Below are 25,217 nucleotides of genomic sequence, written 5' to 3'. Positions count from 1 at the left end.
ATTTGACATATATTCCACTACAGTATACGTATGAGCGTGCTTGTTTGTTTGTCTTTCGCATGTGTGTGAACGAACGTTAGCGAGGGGATGAGGACGAGTAGGAAGCAGCAGACAAAGAAGTAGTTGTTTATTCAAGGAACAATCGTTTATCCCTGGAGCCTGCTTATCTCGTCTCCGCAGTGCATTTGAGCATAAGTATGTGCATCTAAATGAAGCCTGATAAATTTGCAAATGTATTTGTGTAAATATGAAAATACTTCAGCTACAGGGAAAGAGAATTGGTGTGTGCAGGATGACTTTGTTAAGACTGCACATCGGAAAATGTCAAACGCATCATTTCTGGTAAATTGGACACCTCATGTTGATCAAAGCAATCTGGGCGCTTTCTATGGAGAATGCAAGACATTTTGAAACTGCGAATTATTTATACTTTAGGCTGATGTTAAGAGGACTGGCTAAGCATTGCTGGTTCTGCATAAATTACTTTAAGGGCTTATCTTGAGGAGAACTAAGTTGGAGTAAGAATCTGTTGGTCAGACCAAATAGTAGTGACTTGTAGGGTTCCAAAGGGCTCTGTCATAGTACCCCTCTTGTTCACGGTTTTCATGCTGCCCTTGTCCGCAACTCACATAAATAACGTGAGCTCAGGAGTCTAACATAATCTCATATGGGGGACTTTGATAAAATACATTTTTAACAGTAAACTATGGAAAGAGCTCTGCATGACATTTCCGACCACATATGCTGACATTAGGTCGCTTTGATGATGTACGTTGCATCTGGATTTTAAGGTACTGTGCTCCAGTCTCCATTTTGAGGTACTTTGATCTCAGCCCCCTTTAAAAAAAGGATATTGCAAAATAAATGGGTTTCTACAACCTCCGCAATTTACATCACATGGGATGAATTGCACTATTTTCTCCAATAATGGCGTTCCATACCTCGAGTACATTCAAGAAAGGTGGTTGGTTGTCCAGAGTATGCTTTGAAGCTGCTAGAGCTAATGGCAGCAGGCTTACATTTCACAAGCAAAGGTATCCGAAAATGACCCTCGTTTAAGATGCCTGCGAAACTGTAGACTAAAATCTATAGCAAAGATGACCATCTGGCTTCACTTATAGTCTGGATGTGCTTTGGTGAACACAGGGGGAAGGATGGATGGGTGAATAATGTGTACAGCTCCTGGAAGAGGATTTTTTTTAAATGTCAGATGTCATAGATGTTGGAACCAGATGTTTGGTCTTGCTGCTCATTTTGCCAGTAATGCATAACAAAGAGTTGCAGTACTTTCAATTTCCCGAGGATATTTCGCACATTTAGTGTTGATCTTTATGGATAGATGACTTGTAATAGAAATTGCATTATTTACCATATTTCCTTAAGCAAGAGCCTATTAATTGCACATCAAATTTATCATATTGAGTTCCAATTAGCATTCACTCACAAGGTTACCTGTTAACTTACCTGTCTTCTAAGCTCGAGAATAACAAGCTTCTATAGCCAGGGGTCAGATGCTGGTTGCCATGCCAACAAATATCTTTGAGAGCAGTTGCTTTAACTGCACGAGTTAGGACATATAGATTTGCATGCAAAGCATTAACAGATAACTTCATTTTAAACACAGGTGTCAGTCATATCCTAGAAAGTCACAAAATAACTGGATTGCTAAGCGGTGAGCAAATAATTTTGGATCCACAACAAAAGAAAACATGGCATTAAATGTGAAATAACAACCCTGGCTAGTTTCAGATACGAAAAGATTCCTTAAAGGGAGATCAATCACGGTACTACGTTGTATCTAGACACTGCCCGTCAAATAACACCAATCCGTTCAAAGAGATTCTTACAAGAAAAGGGGATAATATTCCCCTGCCAGAAGATTGGAGCTGCAATAAATATGAAGGTAAGGGATACAATCAATACAATTTCTCAGCCATTGCATTCAACTGGACACAATAGGACACAAACACTGCTCACATTTTTCATTTTGACCTCGCCAGTTGTATTCCTCTGTACTTAAATAAAAAAAATCACAAAGCTTCTGCTACATCTTTTGTTGGTAGAGTTTCAAATTCTATTTAAACCTCGTCACCCCGTTTAAAGGTTTATCTTCACTTTCTGTGCTGCCACCAAAGCAGTAAAAGTGTTTTAAAAAGCATCAGCTGACACAGAGAGGCAGAGATATACCCCAGATCTTTTCTATCTGATAAAATGCCTACTTCTGCTTTGTAATGAATAACTATTTAACATAATGTGAGTATTTTCATTTACAGCCAGAGCAATTCTTTAAACGTGTACAGTACTTCTGCTTCATATAAATTGACTCCATTCAAAACGTATTAAAGAAGCATGAAAGCCAAATGAGGTCACAATTATTTCAACTCCGTATTAAAATAAATTGCTACCTTTAATTAAAGTCCCACTGTTGCCTGAATTAAATAGATTGGACTTCACTGAGCCAAAACCCGTCGTCATTTTCTTTGTGTAATTAAACCAAAAAGCACAAAAAAATCTTAATCCCATTTTGCTGTTCGCCAGGAAGCCAGAGTCAGTAACCAGAAGTGATATGGGCAAAGGTGGGCTTTTTTTCCCCACACAGGGTCCTCATCCATTTAGTTTCCATGACGCAACAGCCAGAGTTTACGTTGTCTTTTATATTTCTATAACCTTCTAAAGTTTCTTGTTATCCAATTTACCTGTCTTAACCACTCTTCTGCTTCGTTGTAATTGAATCCTTAGTTCTTCTTTTCAGAACCTTTGCAGTTTAAAAGCATTCACCACCCCCTTTTTATTATTATTTTGAATGCAAAACACCCCTACTTACTGGTAATAAAACTGCAAAACAACTTCACACATCTGATCTAATCCCGACAAGATATAACAACATTACGGAGTTTAAACCTAATCCATTGCTGCCTCTGGCCTGGCTCCAGTCTCCTCCTCTATCCAAACCTTTCACTCATGAAAACATGTGCTCCAAACCTCCTAACAGACACAAACGCTGGCAGCCCCATCCGCAGGAATAAAACTGTCATCATTGCCTGCTTTATAAAATGCTGAAGTGAATTGGAGGCTTTGCCCTCGGTGGACCGTTTATTCAGCTGTCTGACTGGACACATGCGCTTGGCCGGAGACGCCGTCAAAGAAGTACAAGGAGAGACAAAAAAAATACAGACTAATACTGGATGAAATGGAAGGCAAATGTTTAATAAAAGCGGCTAGTCCTATGACAAATGAGAAAAGGAAGTTAAAAGGTATATACGTCGAGGAAAGCCGAAAACAAACATGAGGCACTTTAAAGAGAGCAAATGGAAAAGGACTGCGAATTGTCTCACGGGTGTTTAGAGGTGAAAAGAAAAGATGATGTTCAGTCATGGAGAATCAATAGCTAATCCACCTGGATTAGTTCAAAGTCACAGCAGTGGCTCGGGACTGGGTGTGGGTGTGTGTGTGTGTGAGATGTTGATGGGAAAATGTGTGATGGCAATGTACGTGCAAAGTAGTGTGCAAACACGGAACTAGCACGGATATATTGCATGTTTTGTCGATTACATTTTCATCTTAAAGTAGGGATCGATATGAGCAACATCAACATGCTGTGGTGAATTATGCCCTATGAGCGACCACCCTGAAATTGGCAAATGTAAATGAACTATTGATTGCAATTTATGATTTTCCAGGCATCCATTTGAGCTATTTGAAGGCACGTTTTAAATTCACTGGGGACTTTAGAAGTACCATCATTTGGTACAAGATGTATTTTTCCTAAATAAAGTGAACTTTTCGAGTGGCCAGACGGGGGACATAGTTTTTCCGGCGTGTCCTGGGCCAACCCCGAAGCCTCCTCCCAGTGGGATCTGCCCAGAACACTTCACCTAAGGCATCCTAATTAACTTTCTCCTCTCAATGCAGAGGAGCAGCAGCAGCACAGATGAGAAAACATGCCAATTGCCGACACTGTGTAATTTATAGAGATGTTAAGTATTCTGTCATCGCCTTACATCGCTAGTTGGAAAGTAAAGTAACGACCTTGCATATAGTCAAGGATAGACACAGCTGCAGGTTGCACTTTCAATCGCTATATTGACAAACAACTCAGAAGGATGTCCATGCATCGGCTGCTGAAGGCCACAATTCATGTTGAGTCACTCAACAAGTAGATTACAAGTTACACTCTCCTTTTCTGATGAGCACATAACTCAGAGACCAGACCCCGTTTATTAAAGCCAAACACACTCAAAACAACACTTATCACAGTACAATGTGAGGATGCCAGCAAAATGCACATCATGCTAGCATCATTGCATTCAAACATGTGCAATAAAATAATGCCTGCAATAGTTGGTTGTAGAAATATTCAAGAACCCTGCGTACAAAGTGCATTTTCGTGCTCTACTGTGCCCTACCAAGAATGCGACTATTTCCTGAGTGGATAAAATTTTCTGGGATATTTATCATTTGGATGCATTTTTTTTTTCAAAACATCATTGGGAATGGAGATATTTTTAAGAGCTCACAATGGGGAGACTAATAATGTATTGACCAATGACAAATGTTTAGCAGGTGAGCAAATCAGTCTTTGTTCCCATTTCATCTTTCAATTGAAGTGTTCTCAACTTGATGCATGACAGTGTGTGAATGCATGTCATACTTAAAATAGGATTGTTAATTTTGCCTGATTAGCAGTCTTGTTGAGATTGCGTGGGTGTGAACACAATGTGCTTGTGCGGCACGCTCCACTCTAGCATAATTATCCCTTTCCAACTTGTGACTGGATTTCAAAACAAGTTGGATTCACAACCAAACACAAAATAACCAATTCTTCATTACTCATCTTTACAAATCCTCTCCATATCTTGTTTCGCTGTTAGTATGAACAACCCAAAACTATATCCTGTTTATATCACTATAAGTAATAAACTACTGTATCATTATATTTTTTACATACACAAACATATACTGCACTTGTGTACACTGAACACGTAAGTCACAGAATATTCTTTCATTTTCCATACCACTTATCCTCACAAGGATCACGGGGTGTACTGGAGCCTATGCCAGCAACCCTCAATTAGTTGCCAGCCCATCACAGTGGTGGCTAAGGCTCCTGGTTGGATATTTGGAGACCATTTTTGATTGGAAAACCAAAACAAGCAAACAAACAAAAAAAGACAAAACAAACAGCTGTCGCCATTTACTATGCTAACTGTTACGATGCATTCAGGTGTGCCGTGCCGTAACATGCTCCTGCAGTGGCACGGTTTAATGATGTACTTTGGAGTCATCGCTAATGTAATTAGTGACACTTGTTTGGACGGCCATTAACTCTTACAAGGCTTTCTAGTACACAATAAAACCCTTTAGGTTGATGAGAGAGGGAAGTCAACACACCTTCTGACATTAAGGTTGAGGTGAATTCCCACTGCGCTTCATTTATTTTGATATGTATCTACCTCTTGCTTTTGTCTCCATGCGAGTTCAGCGATTTGACCCTTAGACCCTTTAAAAAAAAGAATCCTACATTTTTTTGGATAATTTTTTTCCCTAAATGTGAATTTATCTTAATACTTAAATATTTCATCCTACATGGTCATATTTTGTTTTTTTTCCACTGAAAAAGCTCATGTTCCAAAAAAATCCTTCTTGCAAGAAAAACAACACGATTGACTTAGCAACATAAATTGAAAAACATTGGCACTGCTAATGCAAGTTACCAAAATATGTTATCTCCCCCCAAATTTCCACTTTTAATAAATTAACATTTTAAAACATGACCAATTTACATAATGAAATGAATAAATTCCGCACCCTGCCAGCTTTTTCATTGTCTTTTTTGTGAGGTAGGCAACCTCAGCAAAACGTTTGTCGGTTGGAAGCACATGCCTCGGGTCAAAAGTTTCCAACATGTCGATAAATTACTTCTTTTACAGCGTATGACCCGGCACTTTATCGGCATGGTCACTCGTGCTGACTTTATAATTGCCTTCTAGCGGTCTCCTTTACTTTAAAATTGCAAGAATAAAAAGACCTAACCCTAACTCAGACAACAACAAAAAATTAAATAGTTGAAATATTAATGAATCGCCAAGCACTACCGCTTGTTATTTTTCTTTTGGGGAGAATAACGATATAAATGGTCGCCATTTGTGATTAAAAAGTAGTGTCTAACGTGCTGTGTTTAAATAAACTAACGAAAACAATACAAATCTGAAACATATGACAACAGTAAAAGTTAAAGGCGAATACTGCAGTTGCTGACTGCTTTTACTGTAGAATAATGACGGCATTTTAGCTGACTTAGCCAATCATTTAACATTCATACCATGCCCATTGCAACCACACAGGAAATGAATTCACTTCTCTCCCCGCAAAGGAAAATAAAAGCTGTCTGACCTCAAGAGCAACTCAACAAAGAACTTCTCCTTTTACAAAACTGTTCAAAAGTAGACATTCACAAACAAACAACAAAAGAGGACAGGCAATCTGATTCATTTTCTGAGGCTAAATGTTAATGCTAATCCATTTTAAAAGTCTCTTCAGTGAATCATCCACAATAAAAAAGACATAAGGACAAATCTATGGGCAAAAAAAATCATTACAACTTTGACAATGGAGAACAAAGCCTCTCTCGTCACCTTCTTACGTTAAACATTGCTTTGACCATTTGAAAAGAAGGAACAAGGTTATTTCATTTCCAATCAATACCCGAATAATGGAACTGAATCTTGCAATCTAGAACAGACGTTTGCATTGTAATTGTTGTATTATTGTGGTACCTGGCAAAAGAGGCTGTGCTGTGATTCCCATTGGAGGCATTCCAAGGTTATTCATAGCAGTGGCCCAGGCGTTGGGGTCTGACATGGGCATAGATATGGAGTTGGACTCCATGGTCATGTTGTGGATTCCCTCTGAAAAGAGACAAAAAAATATAGGTTAACACAAAAAAAAGGGGAAAACGCAAGATGATAGACATTTAACAAGAAATATTCAAAGGCAGGCATGATCTTCAGCTCAATGCATTTGCAGCAAAACTAGCTGTAAATCCTGACAATGTCTCGAAACATGACCTTAAACAGGTCACATTACTTTCGTATGTCTTACTGTTGTCACATTTTCATGGTATTTTTGTCGGAGAACAGTCTGCAACGCCAGAGCCAGGCAGTTGTCATGGCGTCACCAATCATATTCTCTTTTAGAAGAGAGCTGAGTGCCCTGGTGTGACCCTGCAGCCTCACTCAGAACACACTCAACAAATGATCCAGCTCAGTGCAGTCTCGGTGTGTTGTGTTCCCCAAACCTGGGAATGAGCAGCGTTCCACACATGTAGCGATAATGTCGACAGTCAACCTCCACCCGGTGACAAAATATGATTACGGTAGTGCTGGGCAGAACTGAGACTTTGCAGCTAAAACTGGGGGAAATCAAAGGCTTGTACAAATAGGGTCCGATAGTAATAGAAAACCTGCAGACACGTCACAGCGGGCAGACGCATCACGTGTGCTCGGCTGGTGGCCGCGGTCCATTTCACTCCTCTAAAGCATCTTTCACTCTCTCCTTTGCTCGACCTCTGTCCGTGTGATGGAGCAGCAAATTGCCGCAAGAGCCAAACTGCCCCCTCGTCGCCAGGTGACCACACACGGCTGTTCATCCTGCACTGCCAAAGCTGTGTGTTCAACACAGGCAGGATGTAGTACAAGCAAACAATGAGTTTTTCAGAAAAACTTCTCTCACAGGGCTGCTTATGAGCTTTTACCAGATTGGAGACTAAAATCATTGACTGTAATTTAGTGAGGCTGAGAAAACTTTGAATGGCAATAGCATTTATGATCTATTATCTATCCATCCATTTTCTATAATGCTGGTCTTCATTTTGATTGATTCTGAAACACAAAAGTTAAAGATCTCTAACATTGTGCGAGGAGTTCTGTTTTTCTTGGGTGAGGGAGCTCAGCTGCAATGTACAATATAACGCTGAAAAATGGGAAAATATGATGGACACTGGATGCATTCACAACAGAGAATTTTTAATTGAAGTTTTTTCTAGGATAAAAACTCTCAATGAGAAGTTCTTAGAGAAAAAAATATCATCCACGAAAAAAATAACCCAAATAAGTTCGTTTTAGCGCAACTTAAAGAGAGCACATGCATGCGGACTATTATCCAATTCTAGTTATGCCATGAGCCCACACAAAAAGAGCACACAGTATCACAATCGTCAATCAAAAAATAAATGCTTCAATGAATTCAAAGACACACACTCATCTATGAAACACTGCTTTCCCATAACAGCTATCCATTTTCTATTCCCATTTATCTTGTTCAGGGTCATCTAATCAGAATTAAGGCTAAAAACAAAGACTAGCGTCCTAAATGGTCACCACATTTAAAGACAGACAGCCACTAAATGTTCATATTTACTTCTGTGAGACCTTTAAACATTTTATGAACATTATAAATGTATGTTCTTTCCTCCTAGCTTCCCCCCTCAGCTGTTTTTGCACCAAAGCTCAAACTAATAAATTTGACTGCCCCCACCTTGGTGCTATTGAACTATGCTGAAGTGTGTTTAGGATTTTCATGTAGAGATTTGCTTCCCCCCATGAAAGACGATCATTTATAAAATTTAAAGCATATAGTGATGGTTGTAGATGAGATGATTGACCTGAGGAAACGAACAAAGTGAATGCTTAGTGTGTCGTTCACTCGGGGGTCTCGGATTGACCGTGAGGAGTCGGAGCTTTACTGGAGTGCAGTGGAACTAAGCAACATAAGTGTCATCAATATATTGAACTGAGAAGCAATGTCTGCCTGAATGGGAAACGCGCCTCTCAGAACTCAGAGGAATCTTGTAACCTCTCTCAGAAAACCTGTAAAAGAACCTGGTGGGAGGGAATCGATTCCAGCATCAAAAGTAAATGATGAAATCTCTCCAGTAAAGGATGCGGATTAACGCCGATTACCACAACCTCCCACCATCTGAGCCTTTGCCTCGGCAGCGCCCTGATACGTATTAGTGTGCATTCTCGCCGCGACAATTAAGAGCGTTTGGATGAACTCTCTGGGGTTGTGGCCTGAAAGCTCCCCCGGCAGGCTGTTGGGGAAATTAAGTCATTTTCAGGCCCGTTGGCCACAAGCGCCAACAGTAGGCAGATGGCCGCCAAGCTCAATTAATGCAATATTCATGTAGTTTAAACAGCAAACTACTGGTTTACCCACACACTTGGGGAGGTCAATTATAAGATGAGGGGACAGAGAGCCAAGGATGACGACTAGGTTAATAGACACAAAACACAATCATTGAGAGTGCATGAAAGCACCTCACATTGGATTTCAAAGCGATACTTGCGCGCGAGGACTTGATGACAGTCATTACCGTTAAGTAGACGCGAGAAAAATCTCTAATTAGCACGCAATGTAGTGCCGCCATTGAACACAATGCAGCCAAGAAGACAGGCGAGTGTACAATGGAAAACTGGAATAAAAACTATAATTGCAGCTGGCTGCACTCAGAGTCATTGTTCGCAATACAATGAAGGCTCCTTTTTATTTATTTTTTATACATTCTTTTGTTAAAAGCTAAAAAGCCAGTGCTCTGGGAAAAGACCAGGCTCCTTTGACCTGGATCTACTTATAAATGCATGCGTATGGAACTGAAAAGAAATGTCACTCGCATTAAAAGATGTGCTAAATCTGCTGGGATAATATAACTTTAGTTGCCAGATTCAAGATTTTAGATTTGCTATTTTTAAAGCAATCATCAACACCAAGTATAAATGGAATTCATGTTAAAAAAAGGTGCACAATGTGTCCATTAAAGTAGGATGGACAATCTGAGTTACACTTGACTTGCTAAAACAGTACTGCCATCTTTAAAATGACTGGAAACCGATATTCCGCCTAATTCTGAGGATTTTATTTTCATTTTTCTTCACTAAAGCATGTCGGAAAAATGACATTCTTTTTTCAAACGGGATTCTTTCCACAGGAAAGCACAAGATCAAGGTGTGTGGTTTTTTTGTATCCCTTTAAACCTATAAAAGGCTTGGCATATATTTGGCCCAGTATTAATAGAAGAGGGAAGCAAAAACTACATTAAACATCATGCAATAATATGTGTAGTCTGTGTGACAATTTGTGTTTTCTATTGCCTTATCAGGCCTAGGAAAAGAGGCACTTGTATTGGTGCCAGTGTTGTCACAGTGGAACACCCATGGCCAGACAAGAGCGTGATTCTTTGGTTTCTTATCAGGTTCGAGAGGCGCTAGACAGGAAGTGACACTGTGATAGAGGGAGGCGGAGTGCAGAAAGGAAAACAGCGGATAAGAATGAGTGTGAAAATGAAGTTAAGCAGAGCTTTGACCTAACCCTTTCGATAATAAGAAAGGATTGCAAACAATGTGATGCAGTTGCGATAAAGGACAAACATGTCGTGTGTGAGAGGAACTTTGTCAACGGTATGATTAAATGCAAGCCATAGTTGATGAGGTTTCGGCAAACGGGGAGAGAAAAATGGGAGAAAATATATGCCTTTTTTCATGTGGTCTATGGTTTAAGGTAAATAATGATAAAATTACTACTACGAGACTTTTGGATTGTCTCGTGAGGGAAGTTTTCCACTTCAAATAATAAAATAAACTAATACAATACAAAGAAAGCTGCAGTAAAATCAGCTTTTCTTCAATACGTTTGAAAAAATATTCAACGGAGGGTGACAGGTCATTTCTACATACACTATAATCATAGAAACAAATAAAAGGTGATTTGTAGAATGCAAAGAATTTCCCCTTTGAGGATTAAGATTGGGCTAGCATCACAGGGTAAATGGCAGCAACATTTGGGATTTGCATGCTGTCAACACAACACGTTGCATCTAAATATGTCACCTCCAAGACACTGAGTCTAATAGACTTCTCAGTGCCACCATTCAGAAGTTAATCCTCTGGAACCAACCGCGTGATAGCGAATATTTTGGATATGAACTCCACTTCAACGCTGTTAACTGGGCTTTATGATGAAATATTCGACAATTAAAGCAACCCCAGAGAGAGGAACAAAAATAAAATATCAAACAATTACTTTTTCCTTTAAATTAGATTAAATGAACCAATAAAAGCCACCACCGGGAGTGAATTTTACATTTCTAAAAACAACGATTGAACCCACTGATTTCATTTGGAGAGAGAAGTAGAAATGCCTCCACTTTTTGTGTGTGTGTAAATAATTTATTCCACTCTAGTTGAGTGGGTAAAAGTGCAATAGGCATGACTGTGATTTTGAAATATGACGATGATGCCATTAGTAAATAAGAGCGGTGGGACTATTCGCTCTCACCCGTAGACGCACACCGACACACAACACACGGCGGGCAGATGTGAAGATGCGAGAGTTCCCGTAGAGGTACGCATTCCGCACGGGAGATGTGTACTAATGAGGTAATTGCATCGTTACAAGTCGGTGTTGCAAAATTCATGTGCAAAAACTATTTATTTACAAAATACAAGACAACACATATAGAAATGTACAACCCCAATTCAAATGAAGTTGGGATTTACCAATCACATTCAACATATTCAACTAAATACTCTAGCAGTGGGGGTCCGTGCATTTCCTAGTGACGCCTTCAGCAAAAACTATTTTATGGCTATAAAACCTCTACTGCAGCTACAGCTGCGACACCTAAAAATAATCAATAATAACCTCATACAATTGAAATATTATTTAGGAATATAGCCATATTTTACTCACCAAAAATCATTTTTAACTATACACAATATCCATCCTCCTTTCTTTCTTCCTTCTTTTCTATCGCCATCGAAGCTAACGCTGAAAGTCGAGCCTGTCCTGTCGTATTTCTGGCATACGTTTTAATTCGATTTAGTGCTGAAAATGTTCGTTCCCGTTTGTGACAGGCTTGCTTGCTTTGGAGTTGTCCGACCTTTCGTAATGATGTCCAGCTTTTTTTTCTTGAAAAGTCCGTCTTAAAAATGGCTTTAAATCAACACAACAATATATTTGCTTGTGCAGCTCGCTCCAGATACAGTTTGGTAGCTCTGGCTAATCACTAGCCAATCATAGTTGGTGAAAGCGATGACATATCCCTACGCCTGCGAGAAGGCATTGTGGTGTTGCCAACTCGAAATCTGATTGGTTAAAGCAACAGTCTTATCGACGCTTGTTTAATGCAGCAGAGCCTGCAGAACTGATTGTGAAGGCCTTGAGGCAGATTTCTGACCCTGGCAACAAATAATGGCTGAAATGTAATTGGTTAAATGCTTCAATATGAAAACACACATCTGGAAGCAGTGCAACCAGGGGGAAAAGCAATGAAAGAAAGCTAACAGACAATTTGGAATTATTTATGGACAAAATATAATTAACATCAGTCTGTGATTCAGATATTTCTTAGGCCAGCAGAGAAGGCCTTGAAGGCCCTGACTGCCTTTGTAGTACAAACTGCTACTTTGTAGTACAAAGTAAAGTTTTGGAGATAACAGTAACTGGCAAAATCAAATCAGAAATCAAATTTTAACATTAAATACCCAGCCAACCAGCACTAGAATCTTTTATTTTTCACTCCCTGTCAACAGAGCAAGTAGAATGTAGTCATGATCTCTGAAGCAAATATTTCTAAATTTTGTAGAACAGTGCGGTCTTTATAATGGTTACTAAATTATCAGTGCATATTAACATCTCAGAGGTGAGAACTCATCCCTTTTTGGCCAGTATTTGCATATGTCCTACTGCTGTTTGTACTGTATTAGCATGACTACTAAGATTGGGAATGGAAGCGAGTGTTAAAAAAGTAATTGCTAAGTTTCCTCGGAGCGCCGAGCGATCCCACAGTGCAGTCATTTTGAGGAAGACATCCAGTATTAGCAGTAATGGAAAAAAGAAAATTGTCGGGAACGTTAAAACTTTCATATCTAGAGAGACTTCAAAACTCAATGCTGAAGCAAGCTTGACACGGCAGTGAATTTAGATAAACATGAATCTTAATGGAACGAGACGTGTGCGCACATGCTATATTAATCAACTCGGACTCATCAATTATGCATTAGTCTGCAACTTGACTTATCATGAGCAATTTGTACCAGTACTCCGTCGCCGCGGCCGTCGTCCGACTACACTGGCGGGGATGATTGCAATATCTGGCTACTTTTAAATTTGTTTCGACATAAGAGCAACCTGATGATGAAACCTGAAACTAAGCCCAATTATCCTAGAAGAAATACAATTTGAAACTTCACATAGACAATGTACCATTTATAAATCGTAGTGTGTCATCTTGATCTCCCAAGGACAAAATGTGAACAGCATATCAATGAGGATGGTTCACATATTTGGCGTATCAAGTTTTACACTCTTTTGTAGATAGTATGTTGCTATTCTTTGTGAAATGTTGCAGCAGAATAAAGGTGATTTTCCTAGCTTTGGAAATACATAGTATCCTATCTCTTAAAATATGAGATCTTGCCTGGATGAAAAGTCATGGTGGAACATTGCAACAGGGGTTTAAGACCATAGAATCCCCCACACCCTTTTTGCACGTTACTGTTCTGTGCGAAAGAAAAAACCCTCGGCTGACCCGCCACTTTCCAGCTTTTGAAGTAAGTGGACTCGTACAAGAAGAAACATTGAAAAGCCAGAACAGGATTTCAGGAGTTTAACACCACACTTGCTCTGCTCTGTGTGGTAAGTACTGAAATGGACTAGACAATTTAAGGCAACCTGCCAATTTCCCAAGTTTGGCGAACAACCGTAAGGAGGGCAGGACCGTAAAAAGAATCTCTGTCAAAGTGGATAGCAAGAAGTCAGATAAAGGAAACTTGTCCTCTATTGTTCCCTCTTATTACGGATTTGTGCAAAAGTTAGTGGCAAGGAATACAAATTTGTGGCTGTCCCACAACCATTTTATACATCACACCAGATGCCGGGTTGCTTAAAAAGGAGTTATAATTCTTAAACTTCTTTTATAACTCTTGTGAAAAAGAGCCTGGAAGAAAATGTCATCCAAAGGCAAAAAGAAAAAACTCCCTGCCTCTCCCGGTCCCTGGAGGGCCCAAGTATGAAGTATTCTAAGCGTCTGATTAATTTCTTCCTGGCTGCTGTCAGTAATAACGTCCTTCATTTTCCCTCCACGCAAGAGGATATGAAAGCAAAAACATTCATTTATTGCTTTTGAATCCATGTATAGGAAGTTATGACAAGGGTAAGAAAAGTCTCAACAATGAAAAACTATATAAAGAGAACCCTTTCAGCTTCCAGCTACTGAAAAGCAAGTTAGTGCTTACGAACTTTAGCATCTTGTGGCCATTCTTCATTCTTGCACGGGGTGCTGTTTAACAAGTTGTCACCGCTTTGTACTCCAGTCACGGCGATTCAATACATCAATTGATGCCCAGCTTGACATCCTCCAAAAAAGCTGCATTCTATCTTTTGAGCTCCCCCAAAAGATGAAGCAAGGAAAAACAGTTCACTTTTTCTTTTGTATGCATAGCCGATTAACGACAAGCTAATACCGTATCGAGTCTTCGACGGCCACAGCTGGAAATGTCCTGAGGCGAACAGTTAATCAATTAAGGCTGTGAAAGGAACAACATGTTACACAATGACTCAATCACTTAAAACACTATGTAAGTGGACAGCCCTGATTGATTTAATATCCTAATGAGTACTATTACTTTACCACGAAAAAACTAGGAGAAAAAATGTTTTGATTACAGTGGAGTCCACTTTTTTTCACAGTGAAAACTGTGTGAATTTATTTCAGCTTTTTTTACGATAGTAACTCCATCTATTTTTTTTCTATATGGTGTGTAGATATCAGTGTTGTGCAAGCTGGAGCGGATCCAATCTGACTCGGCAAAAGGCTAGGTACACCTTGTACTGCCTGCTACCCAAATGTAGAGTAAAAAAACATCCAAATTCACACATTTGCACAATTTTGAATCTTCAATAAACCTAACAAGTCTTTTCTGCAAGTCAGAATGAAGGCAGAGTACCCGAGAAAAAAAAACCTCAGATTGAACATGCAAATTCACACAGGAAAAGCAGAGCAGAGATATGAATCGCAAATTTTAGGATTGTGATACAGATGAGTTCAAAAGGAAGGGTGCAAATTAATGGATATTTTTAGTACTGCAAGCCCTGACAAGGTTGGTTGGGATAGGCTTTAGTTTACATTCGACTCAGATGATAACAAATTCTACCGAAATGCTTGGATAAATCTTAACATAGAGACGTTGGATAGTGAAAACCTTCTTGGCGTTGAATAGATTTTTTTCCCCACAACTAGGAAACACTTTAAAATGTTGGACTAAAGCTTGGACATTTTGACCAAGTATTTCCAGAAGGGCAAATAATTGACCTCTGGAGTTTAGCTGTTGAGGTTGAACAGAGTATACAAAACAGCATGTCCTTGAATTTCAAATCTGATTTAAAAAATAAATAACAAAATAAGAAAGTATTAAGGGTTTCATCGACATAGAGGTGAGCCGAGTGCAACTTCTTTAGAAGTCACGGCAGTATTTCCAAATAACAACTCAAAGAGACTCAAGTAGATGTTTGACCGCTGAGAAACATTTGTTAAATTAAGTACGGCCTGCAACTTGACAAACTGCATCCAGTGATTTTTGTTGAGAAAGAAAAGAGCTCTACTTTGAGCAAGGTCAGCTAAAACACAAAGCCAAAACCGGTCCACTGGAATTATAAAGAAAGCGATGATACTCCTTTTGTTAATTCAACTCAATAGATTAATACAGAAGCAAAATGTTCCGACAACTATGCCAGATGAGAAAACATAAAGAGTATGTACTTGGCGGATTTGCATGGCGGACTAGATCAAATACACTTGCTCACCCACTAGACACATGTTTGCCACTCCTGAGCGTTCAGGGGGAAAAACTGTTTTGGCTTTAATATGCAAGACAGATTGGACTGGAGAAACCTTGCCAGGGCGTCAGTGTCAAACGAGGTCTAGTCACTGGATTCCGCCCCTTCTGCCTACCGTTGCCAGAGCCGCCGTCAGCTCGCCACGCTGCTGACAGCATCTTATCAGCGGCTGCCAATTACAACATGGGTGTCTTATCTGCATGAGCCAATTAGAAGCAGGGCAGTTGCTGTGAAGAAATGTCAACAGCTCAGTGAACTTGCCGGGGTTCTTTATTGGAACCCGCCACTTTCTACTGTCACACTAAAGGCTACTGCAGAGCAATGTTGTGTCAAGAAAAGGCTGCAGGTATTTCGCATGGAGAAAAGAAAGACTTGGCATGTGTTACAATATGGATTTTTTAACTCTGACAGTTCATTGCAAGGAACACGCGCACACATACACTAAATGAAAACACCAACCATGTGCAGGCATATCAGGATGATGCAATGCAGCCCTGCAAACAACAGACATGAAAGGAAAACAGGCTTCATTAAAATTATTTTAGATATGTTTTGGCTAGTTAGGGCTGCCTAAAAATCCTTCTGCTGACTCTGCTGACTTATTCACCAAACTTCACTTACATTAAAACAAAATGTTGATCCACATGACTTTTTTTTAAAGAAAAAGTTTAGAGTAGTTTCGAGAAATTCATAGAAATAAATGGAAGAAAATATATACATGGGAATTTCAATGATCAAAAAGTTATGGCGTAAAAATATTTGGTAAAAGCATGAAATGTTTGATGGGATGTGAAGAAGTGTGTAGATTTCCTTTAACTGCCATTGCCAACAATAGATCTCCAATTCATTGAAACAGAGAGAAATGGCTGCTTCAGGCTTCACTGATGCGATGGTTTGTAATTTTAGGTCTCTGTTTTTTGTACATTTTTCACTAATGAAAGCCCTCAAGGATGAAATTAATTTGATCTTTATCGGTTTCATTGGCAGTCAATTCAGTTCAAACTGCCGTTATTGTAATAGTCAATATCATTGACATGATTTGTTCAAGTTTGACAGGAAAATACAGTTAGAATCTAATTGTTGAAATGAGAAATTTCTTTGTATTAACAGTGTTTTGACAAATGCAGATATTAGATAATCCCTTTCTCGAGTTTTTATCTTTCTTTCATCTATCAACCTACTGAGCCTCAGTATATTTTGATGTTTTTGTTCATAAATACCCCAAATGAATAGGAAATGTCGACTTTTAACTAACAAACTATAAAAGTCCGCTTCTTGACTTTGAAAGAATAATATGCTATGAACATAATATTATCTGTGTCATAAATTGCACAAGAATAATAAGTGTCATTAGGTAAGTAGCCCCGACAAACAGCCTGGTGACCTGAAACAACTAACTAAACGTCGTCCTTGTTTGTAGACAATGGGACGATAACTGCAGTTTATAAAAAGCTCTTCCGTGGTTAATCTCAAGCGACAACTACAAAATTTTACAAAACTGAAGAATGTATTTTCATATGTACTTTGTCATGTCTCTAGGCCAGAGCAAGGAAAATTGAAAAATAATTCAAGGTCTTATTTTTCTACTCTTCTAATCTCCTCCACACTGTAGCAGTCAAGGTAGTAGTATAGGAACAAAGCGCGACAACATTATCCGGGTTGGCTGTGATCAAACAACTTGAGGCAAAAAGCACTTTTGGACCGTTACAGCATGCCGAGCTGGAGTCTGTCTGCAGGCTTTGCCATTAGCCTCAGTGAAGGTCTGCCGAGTGCCTTCTGGCACCATTCATTATTTAGCTCTCACATGTTTGTAGGCTCTGCAAGATGGGGTGAAGTGGCCATAAATCTTTGACCGCCGCGGTGCACACAGGAGCGACAAAGCAAGAGAAAGAAAAAAAAGACACATTTACGGCATTGTCGCTTATGATGTTCGGTTGCTATATTTTATCCGGCTGATGCAAGGAGGGGATATTTTTTGGGCTATGCTAGACCATAGGTCTTAATGAAAAAATCATTTTTTTTATGTATCTTGTGTCATAGTTCAGACCACCACTTTGTTTTAAGTAAATGATTAGTGTCTGTGTATGCTCAATTTTTTTGGCATGCTGATAGCAACTTTCATGAATAAAGTTCTTATTAAAATTGTCCACGCCAATTATACAAAAATAATTGTTCTCACCAATAGTAGGAATTATGGCGTCGCTAAAGGAGGCACAATGTGTAACTCAGTGGCGAGCCGTCAGGGCCTTCTAGGCCTTCTCTCCTGGCCTGAGAAATATCTGAATCATTTATTATATTTTGTCCATCAATACTTATTAAATAATTCCAAATTGTCTGTTAGCTTCAGAAATCTGCCTCAAGGCCTTCAATATCAGTTCTGCGGGCTCTGCTGCATTAAACAAGCGTCGATAAGACTGTTGCTTTAACCAATCAGATTTCGAGTTGCCAACACCACAATGCATTGTCGCAGGCGTAGGCATACGTCATTGCTTTGTTGCAGGCGTAGGGATACGTCATCGGTTTCACCAACTATGATTGGCTAGTGATTAGCCATCGCTACCAAACTGTATTTGGAGCGAACTGCACACGCAAATATATTGTTGTGTTGATTTAAAGCCATTTTCAAGACGGACTATGCCAGAAATACGACAGGACAGGCTCAACTTTCAGCATTAGCTTCGATGGCGATATAAAAGAAGGATGGATATTGTGTACAGTTAAAAAGGATTTTTGGTGAGTAAAATATGGCTTTTCCCGTGGAAATCACCCCCTGGCTTGTAATGTCTGAAAAGCTCCAGTATTTGTATTTAATCAATAAATGCTGCTAGGACGTGGATTTTACCCGTTGAAGGCGCTACGAGAAAATACACGGACCGCCACTGGTGTAACTACATCATTTGAATTTGCTGTAATCTTGTACATTGTACATTTAACATCATTTTACATGGAAAAGGCAAAAATCCAAATGCATAATATGTTACATTGTGCCACCATTGTTTGATCTTGCAATTAAGAATAGGTCCGACACTAAAGAAAAAAAATGCATGTTTAACAATGAACAGTGGGTGTTGTACAAGAACATGTCCAAAAGAAGGAAAGTACTTAAATGTTGTAGAGGGCAGAGAGTGTGTGCATTGGAGAGTCAGTCAATGCACTTCTGTCTTTATCGCCGCTAGTGCAGAAGTGGAGTTAACTTTCGTGTCATGGCACACAAACGCAAACACACACACACACACACACTCACAAATCCCCATGTGAGTAAGACGGCGAGAGGCAGGGTCCTCCTATATGCCGGCTGCTACGCATTTCAAATCACTCTTGCACTTCTTCATCACCGCTAAGACGGCACTCAAGATGCCGGCGGCCTTTCCTCATAAACTGCATATTTAATTGCAAGAAAGTCAGAAGCAAAACTTGAAGTACGTTTGTGCTATCCGAGTTGAGATTCACAACCAGCTTCCCAGGTGCAACCGCATTAGCATAATGGTGTATGATTATAATAAATCTCCCTTTGTTGGTGATGCAAATAAAGATATTGATTTGACATTTCGCTCCACGCACTTAAGAGCAACATTTGCAACCGAGCGAAAGGACAATCAGGCTCGTTTGTTTGGACAACCTGACAAAAACAATAAAATCAGAGAAATACATTCATAGGAAAATGTCTCATTTCAATGTTAATGGTGAGTTGCCCATTCTATTGCGAACCATATTTATGATGTGGCCCACATTTACAGTATAGATTTGAAACAAACGAAGAAAAAAGGAAATACAAAACACATCCTATTGTCATGGGTCCAAAAAAGCAGACTGAAAGAGAATATTTTTCAAACTATTTTACTTAATCCTTTTTTGCTTGCCTCTGCAAACAGCCAGATTCTTAGTAATAGATCTCTGACTGGATAGAATGTCAATATTGAATGTTTAGATGTATACTTTTTGCTTATTGGCTGTTGCCGAGCGGGTCTGTCAGTGTCACTGTGAGATATGCAAACCATGTGTGCTTTGTGCTAGCTAGAATTTTCTGTTTATTTATTTTTAAATGTTCTCAGATGCTTTTTATTGGGCAATAACAATCTGGTGAAATACCAACGTGCAGCGAGGTTCAATTAAAACCCCCAAAAATGCCGGTTTCAATGTCCAATTTTTAAAACCTATTTTGTGGATCCGGATTTATGTTAGCCTTCATTTGACATGGGAAAAGCGGCTTTTGTTTACCATTGCACATTGTTTTTCCTCTGCATGTGAACTGTTGAACCCAGCACCGCTGTGCCAGGCTCCCTCATTTCGTGCACATCACTAGCACGACACCTATGGCTATTGCAGTAATTGCGGATTTAAAAAGAATATAACAATATCATAAGGGAAGATGTCAACAACATAAGTTAATTATTTATTGATTTGTTTCCCCTTTGCTATTTCAAAAAGGGTTCTTTAGCAATAAGGCTTCAGGAAAAGTGATGATCACATTGGTCCATGTTGAGAAGATTTTATGGTTCACCGTAAAAACAAAAGGTTTTTGTCAGACAGGACATTACACCAAACTGGCACGTATTTCCAGATGAGCATTTACCAGAGATTCACTGACTGGCTCCAATCATTGGAATCATTGTCTATAACCATTCTGTCCAACTACCTCTGTATTAAAACGATGACTTCTTCACAAACATTAAAAGTACGCTAGCAAACTGACACCGATACAACTGATACTCAGTTCAATCTTGTTGTATACTATGCATCTCAAAATCAGCTCTGGCTCACCACCTGAAGCTCATGCTCAGCAGGGCTCAGGGGAAAATGAGCATCTCCGGCTCTGTAGTGAGAGTGATCAAATCAGAAGCGGAGGGTCTTTTGCCTTGCGGCTGTTAGCCCCCCAGGTATTGCTTATCATCTGGACTTTCAGATGGTACGAGTGTGCATTTAGAATTAACAAAAAAAGAAGCTCTTTAAATGGTGAAACATTTCTACAAAAAAATTGAATTTTTATAGCTATAATGTCCAAATAAAATGGTAATGAAATATAGGCTTTTCACTTGTGTCTTGTAATATTATGAAAACATTGTTCATAGTCAAACCCGCATAATCAAACTGTAACCAGACTCGTATTCTGTGAACTACATTTTAAGTTAACACAAAAAGAAATGATGTTAGGACCAATTAGGGCAGGGAAAATACCTTGACGAGGCCCTCCAGATGCAACTCACACATTTTATTCCGGTTCAAGCCGGTTGGCTTTTTTACCTACTTTTCCACCCACTTCATCTTGTTACCGCAATGAAAAGTATGTAGCCACTTACCATTTATTCGAACATGCTATTTGATGATGGCAATGTGTATGGAAAACGATGTGGAGAGTGGTAAAAGGAAAATATTGTGTGTTGCTTTGGTACTTGAAAATCAAAGCATAAGGCAAGGCATTTAGCGGATCATGTCGACATCTTGACATTTCTTCATGCTAATAATGAGCTATTTTAAAGGCTTTCAGTTGTACATTAATGATTCATGACGAAGCACATAACCTACTCACCTAAAACAGGTTGGGCCATTGCTGCAACATGTCTTTATGTCCGTGTTTGCTGTAATGTGTCTGGCAGAACTGTCACAAGCTAAGTTTAGGGCTCAATTATTCGTTGCAATACTCGGTATGATCATTGAATAAAAAAGCCTTGGTGGGTAAAAGCGCTATTTAAAATATTTAAAACGACGATGACATTTCTAATGCATAAACATAGGAAGTAAAAATGAACACCATACCGATACAAGGTCAAACTCTTCTGCAAAATTCTCTTTGGTACCACTTTGCCTCACAGTTCAATCTTGCTAGTAAGAAGGCTATCTGGTCCAGTTGAGATTCTGGATTATTGGTTACGGTATCATTCTGTATGTAATGTGCTCTACACAACAGCTATGGGAACGGACAGCAAGTTTTTCTCTAGCGTATATATTTTTTCTAAATTGGTTAAACTGTAAAAAATCGGAACAGACAGCAAGTTTTTCTCGTGCATATATATTTTTTCTAAATTGGTTAAACTGTAAAAAATCAGAACGTGTGTATCGGATTTGTTGCTGACCAAAGTATTTATTTTTTGCTTACTTGCTTCTTTTGTGACTACCCTTCTTTTTCGTGGGAAAACTTTTGGTGTAAAATGAAATAAAGTCAAGTGACTTGAACCGACATGAGGCACTGCTTGAAAAACAATTTTTATGAGCTTTAATTAAGGCGTTCGACACTGGATGTCAAAGTATAAACTGTTGCCACATCTGTGTTTGTGTCTTCTTGGCTGGCTAGTTGAAGTGTTGTAAATAATCTATCAGCAGGGAAGCATTAAGTCTGAAAAGAGTCAAATTCTTCCCGGGCTGCATCAGACAAGTAGTTTGTTTTGCCACGCTCTTAAATTTACCCCTAGTTTAATGAAGTGAAATTGCAGCTGAGCAATGTTATTTCAGCGTGCATGTTGTTGAGGATGTTTGCAAAAACACACAATGGAGCACAAAATAAAGAAAATCTATTCGTGTTCCCAAAAATAGAGTAAATCAGAATAGATGCAATTGAGAGCAACTGGTACCTGACATCACCCAGTTGGAGTGTGTCACGCATGAGACATCCAATGAAAAGAAAATATGCAGAAACACCCAATGTGATTGGTTAGCCTTTTCACAATGAGGTTTTGCATAGTGGTAAAGGAGAAGAGGAAACCTGTATAAAACATAAAGACCAACCTTCTTATATTCCAGAGGGGGGAAACAGGCTCACATAAAACCACTTCGGGCTATGTCGTCTCCTGTGAGACAAATCCTGTTATATAAAAAATGACATGTCGCTCTTCATTACTCTCTATAGGGACAGTAAACAGTGACTATATACCGAAGCCAAGACCAGAACATAATGTGACAGGATGACATATAAAATACTCAAGGATCCATTGCATTATACCTAAAAGCTTTTGGGCCATTCTGCATTATTTAAGAGTAGAAACATCACCCTGCATGCTTCAAGTCATATAATTCAACTTTTTTTTCCAATTAAAAAAGTGTCACATTGGTGAAAATGGAAAACTGAACACAGGAAAAATCAGACAACCGATAGAGTAGGACCCATAATTAATATGTATATCCATTGGTAATCACAGAAACAACATGGCTTTGAAGACATTGTCTTATTGTTGCACTCTGCCACTTAAACAATTTAATGATTACGGTGATTAGAGTCTTTTTGACCCATCCTCCATTATCCAATTATCACTGAACATGGAAAAGGAATTAACATTACAAAGCTAGGAACAGAAAGCAAAAAGAACGGCACTTCCACGTCTCAAGGACTTGTTCTTTTAACACACAAAAGCAAAGCGACCTTTGGCTATCCAAAACACCAAAAAAGTATCCATGTGAGTACACACACAAGCTCAACGCAAGGTCACGTAGCGTGAGGAGAGCAAGAAACGGTTACTGCCATGTTGATTGGCAGTTGGTGTTGCCATGGCAACAGACAGTCAGTCAGTCAGTCAGTCAGTCAGACACACTCTCAACGGAGCGCTCAGAGATGGACAGACAAGCTGAGCCGGAGGACAGACCTAGCAAGAAGCAGACTAAGCTGCTCTTTTCCGTTATTGTGACGCCAAATAATCGGATTTGATAACAATTCCTTTCCGGGTGAATTTGCTTCACGAAAGAAGAAATAAGACGGGAAGGGTGAAAGAGAAACCACGGCGAATCACATGAATAATTTGACGAGGTTGGCAACATTTGACGCAAAAGCGCGCCACAGTTGAGTCAGTACCTGGAGGCTGGCTAGTTCGTTTCCTCTTCTTGCCGTTTTCGGATGCGTTTTCCAAAGGTGGACACTCGGTCAAGAGCGATCCGCTGGAGCTGTTGAAGTGGAGGGGGTCGTTGTTGGCGGCCGGATCAAAGGGCAGAGCATTGAGTCCTGCAAGGGTCAAACATAGAGGGTAAACACATTAGTCAGTGAACATCGAGTCGACATCGAAAAATCACACATGTGGACAGATCACTCAAATATTGATACTTCCATGTTCACTGTTACGGTGATGGTACATGGGTACATGCCACCATTGGCGTAGGAAAATGGTTTAACTTTTCTTCCCAAGATGCTGTGCCACATTGAAAAATCCAGGATTAGTCAACTAATTGATTATGAAAACCTGTTAAGACTGATTGTTGATGAATTTATTAGCCAAAATTAGTCCACTCAAGGCAGGTGTTTCAGATTTGCAGCAGATGCTAAATTCTAATCGCCTCATTAATCCACTTTCCCAATGTAATGGCCATTTTAATTCAGAAGTACCATTTTTCCCCCTTACTAAAATTCATTTGCGCTTGAGATGATTAAGGGCACTACTTTGTTTCAACCTACAAAGTTGGTAATTCACTCATCTACGCGTAGTGTTACAGCGAAAGAAAGCCAACAGCAGCTATAGCCTTCGTTGACCCTTCTTGGCAGATTAATATGACAGAGTTCAGAACTTTAAGAGAAAGACTGCCAGGCCAAAAACACGCATGGAAAGTCACGATTTATCCTGGCGAGTCAAGTTAGTGCATCAGTCATCTCCGAATTACTTGAACTGCGTTTACATTCACTGAACTGACCTGTCAGACGCTATTTATGCTGACAAGCTCATATTTCATAACATGCAGCCGAAGACTGTAGGGACATTATGGACTTTATGTTCTCTTTATGTTTAATAAGAGGAGCCCAGCTCCATGATGCTTCATTTTCTTTTGCAGCACACTGACTGTTCTTAATATACACCAGAACCTAGACATTTTACTAGGGTATCAAAATTAATATTTTCCACACCCTCATGAGTGAAATTCATTAATGAGTACCATGTGAAATATTATTTTTAAATGGGTTTAAGGACAGTGTATATTGGGTTTTCGCAGATAGTGATGAAAACCATTTCAACTTGGATTTTTTTTTAAAGTATACTATGTGACCTTTAACCTCAGCCATTTCTGCAACTGTGGATGTCCTGAAAATCCTAAATTCCCTGAGTGCCACCTTGCAGAAAAATAAAAAAAACCCTATCCTTGACACCACCAATTTGTGAGCTGAAGCTTTTCTATTTTGCTCATTTAATCTTTACACTAACAAAATCCATCCGCAGGTAATAAATAAGAAGGCCTCCATAAGTAATGTGAGAAGAAATTCTCAAGGGGCTCACTAATGAATCTTACTTGATTTGTTTTGGATGTTTCCATATATCAGCACTTTTGAGTTCAATGCAGGCATTCATAATTCACAGTCAAGTCCTGCAGAAGCCGGTTCATGAAAAATTCATGGCCATATCTTTCACGTTTACATTTTT

General features: G+C 39.3%; 1 protein-coding gene across 5 annotated transcripts in view; it reads right to left on the bottom strand.

Moving 5' to 3' along the window:
* enox2 (ecto-NOX disulfide-thiol exchanger 2) overlaps positions 1 to 25,217 on the bottom strand; it is a 93,346-nt gene that overhangs the window by 27,281 nt on the left and 40,848 nt on the right. For all 5 annotated transcript variants that reach the window (XM_077609809.1, XM_077609810.1, XM_077609808.1 and 2 more), the window contains 2 exons: positions 23,669 to 23,815; positions 6,777 to 6,908 (listed from right to left, as the gene is read on the bottom strand). In XM_077609809.1, coding sequence (XP_077465935.1) covers positions 6,777 to 6,908; positions 23,669 to 23,815 — 279 coding nt within the window. The remainder of the gene's footprint in view (positions 1 to 6,776; positions 6,909 to 23,668; positions 23,816 to 25,217) is intronic.

This window comes from Stigmatopora argus, chromosome 9 (genome assembly GCF_051989625.1).
Source record: "Stigmatopora argus isolate UIUO_Sarg chromosome 9, RoL_Sarg_1.0, whole genome shotgun sequence".
NCBI lineage: Eukaryota > Metazoa > Chordata > Actinopteri > Syngnathiformes > Syngnathidae > Stigmatopora > Stigmatopora argus.
Note: the sequence above shows the minus strand (reverse complement) of the source record. Positions and strands in the feature narration are given on the sequence as shown.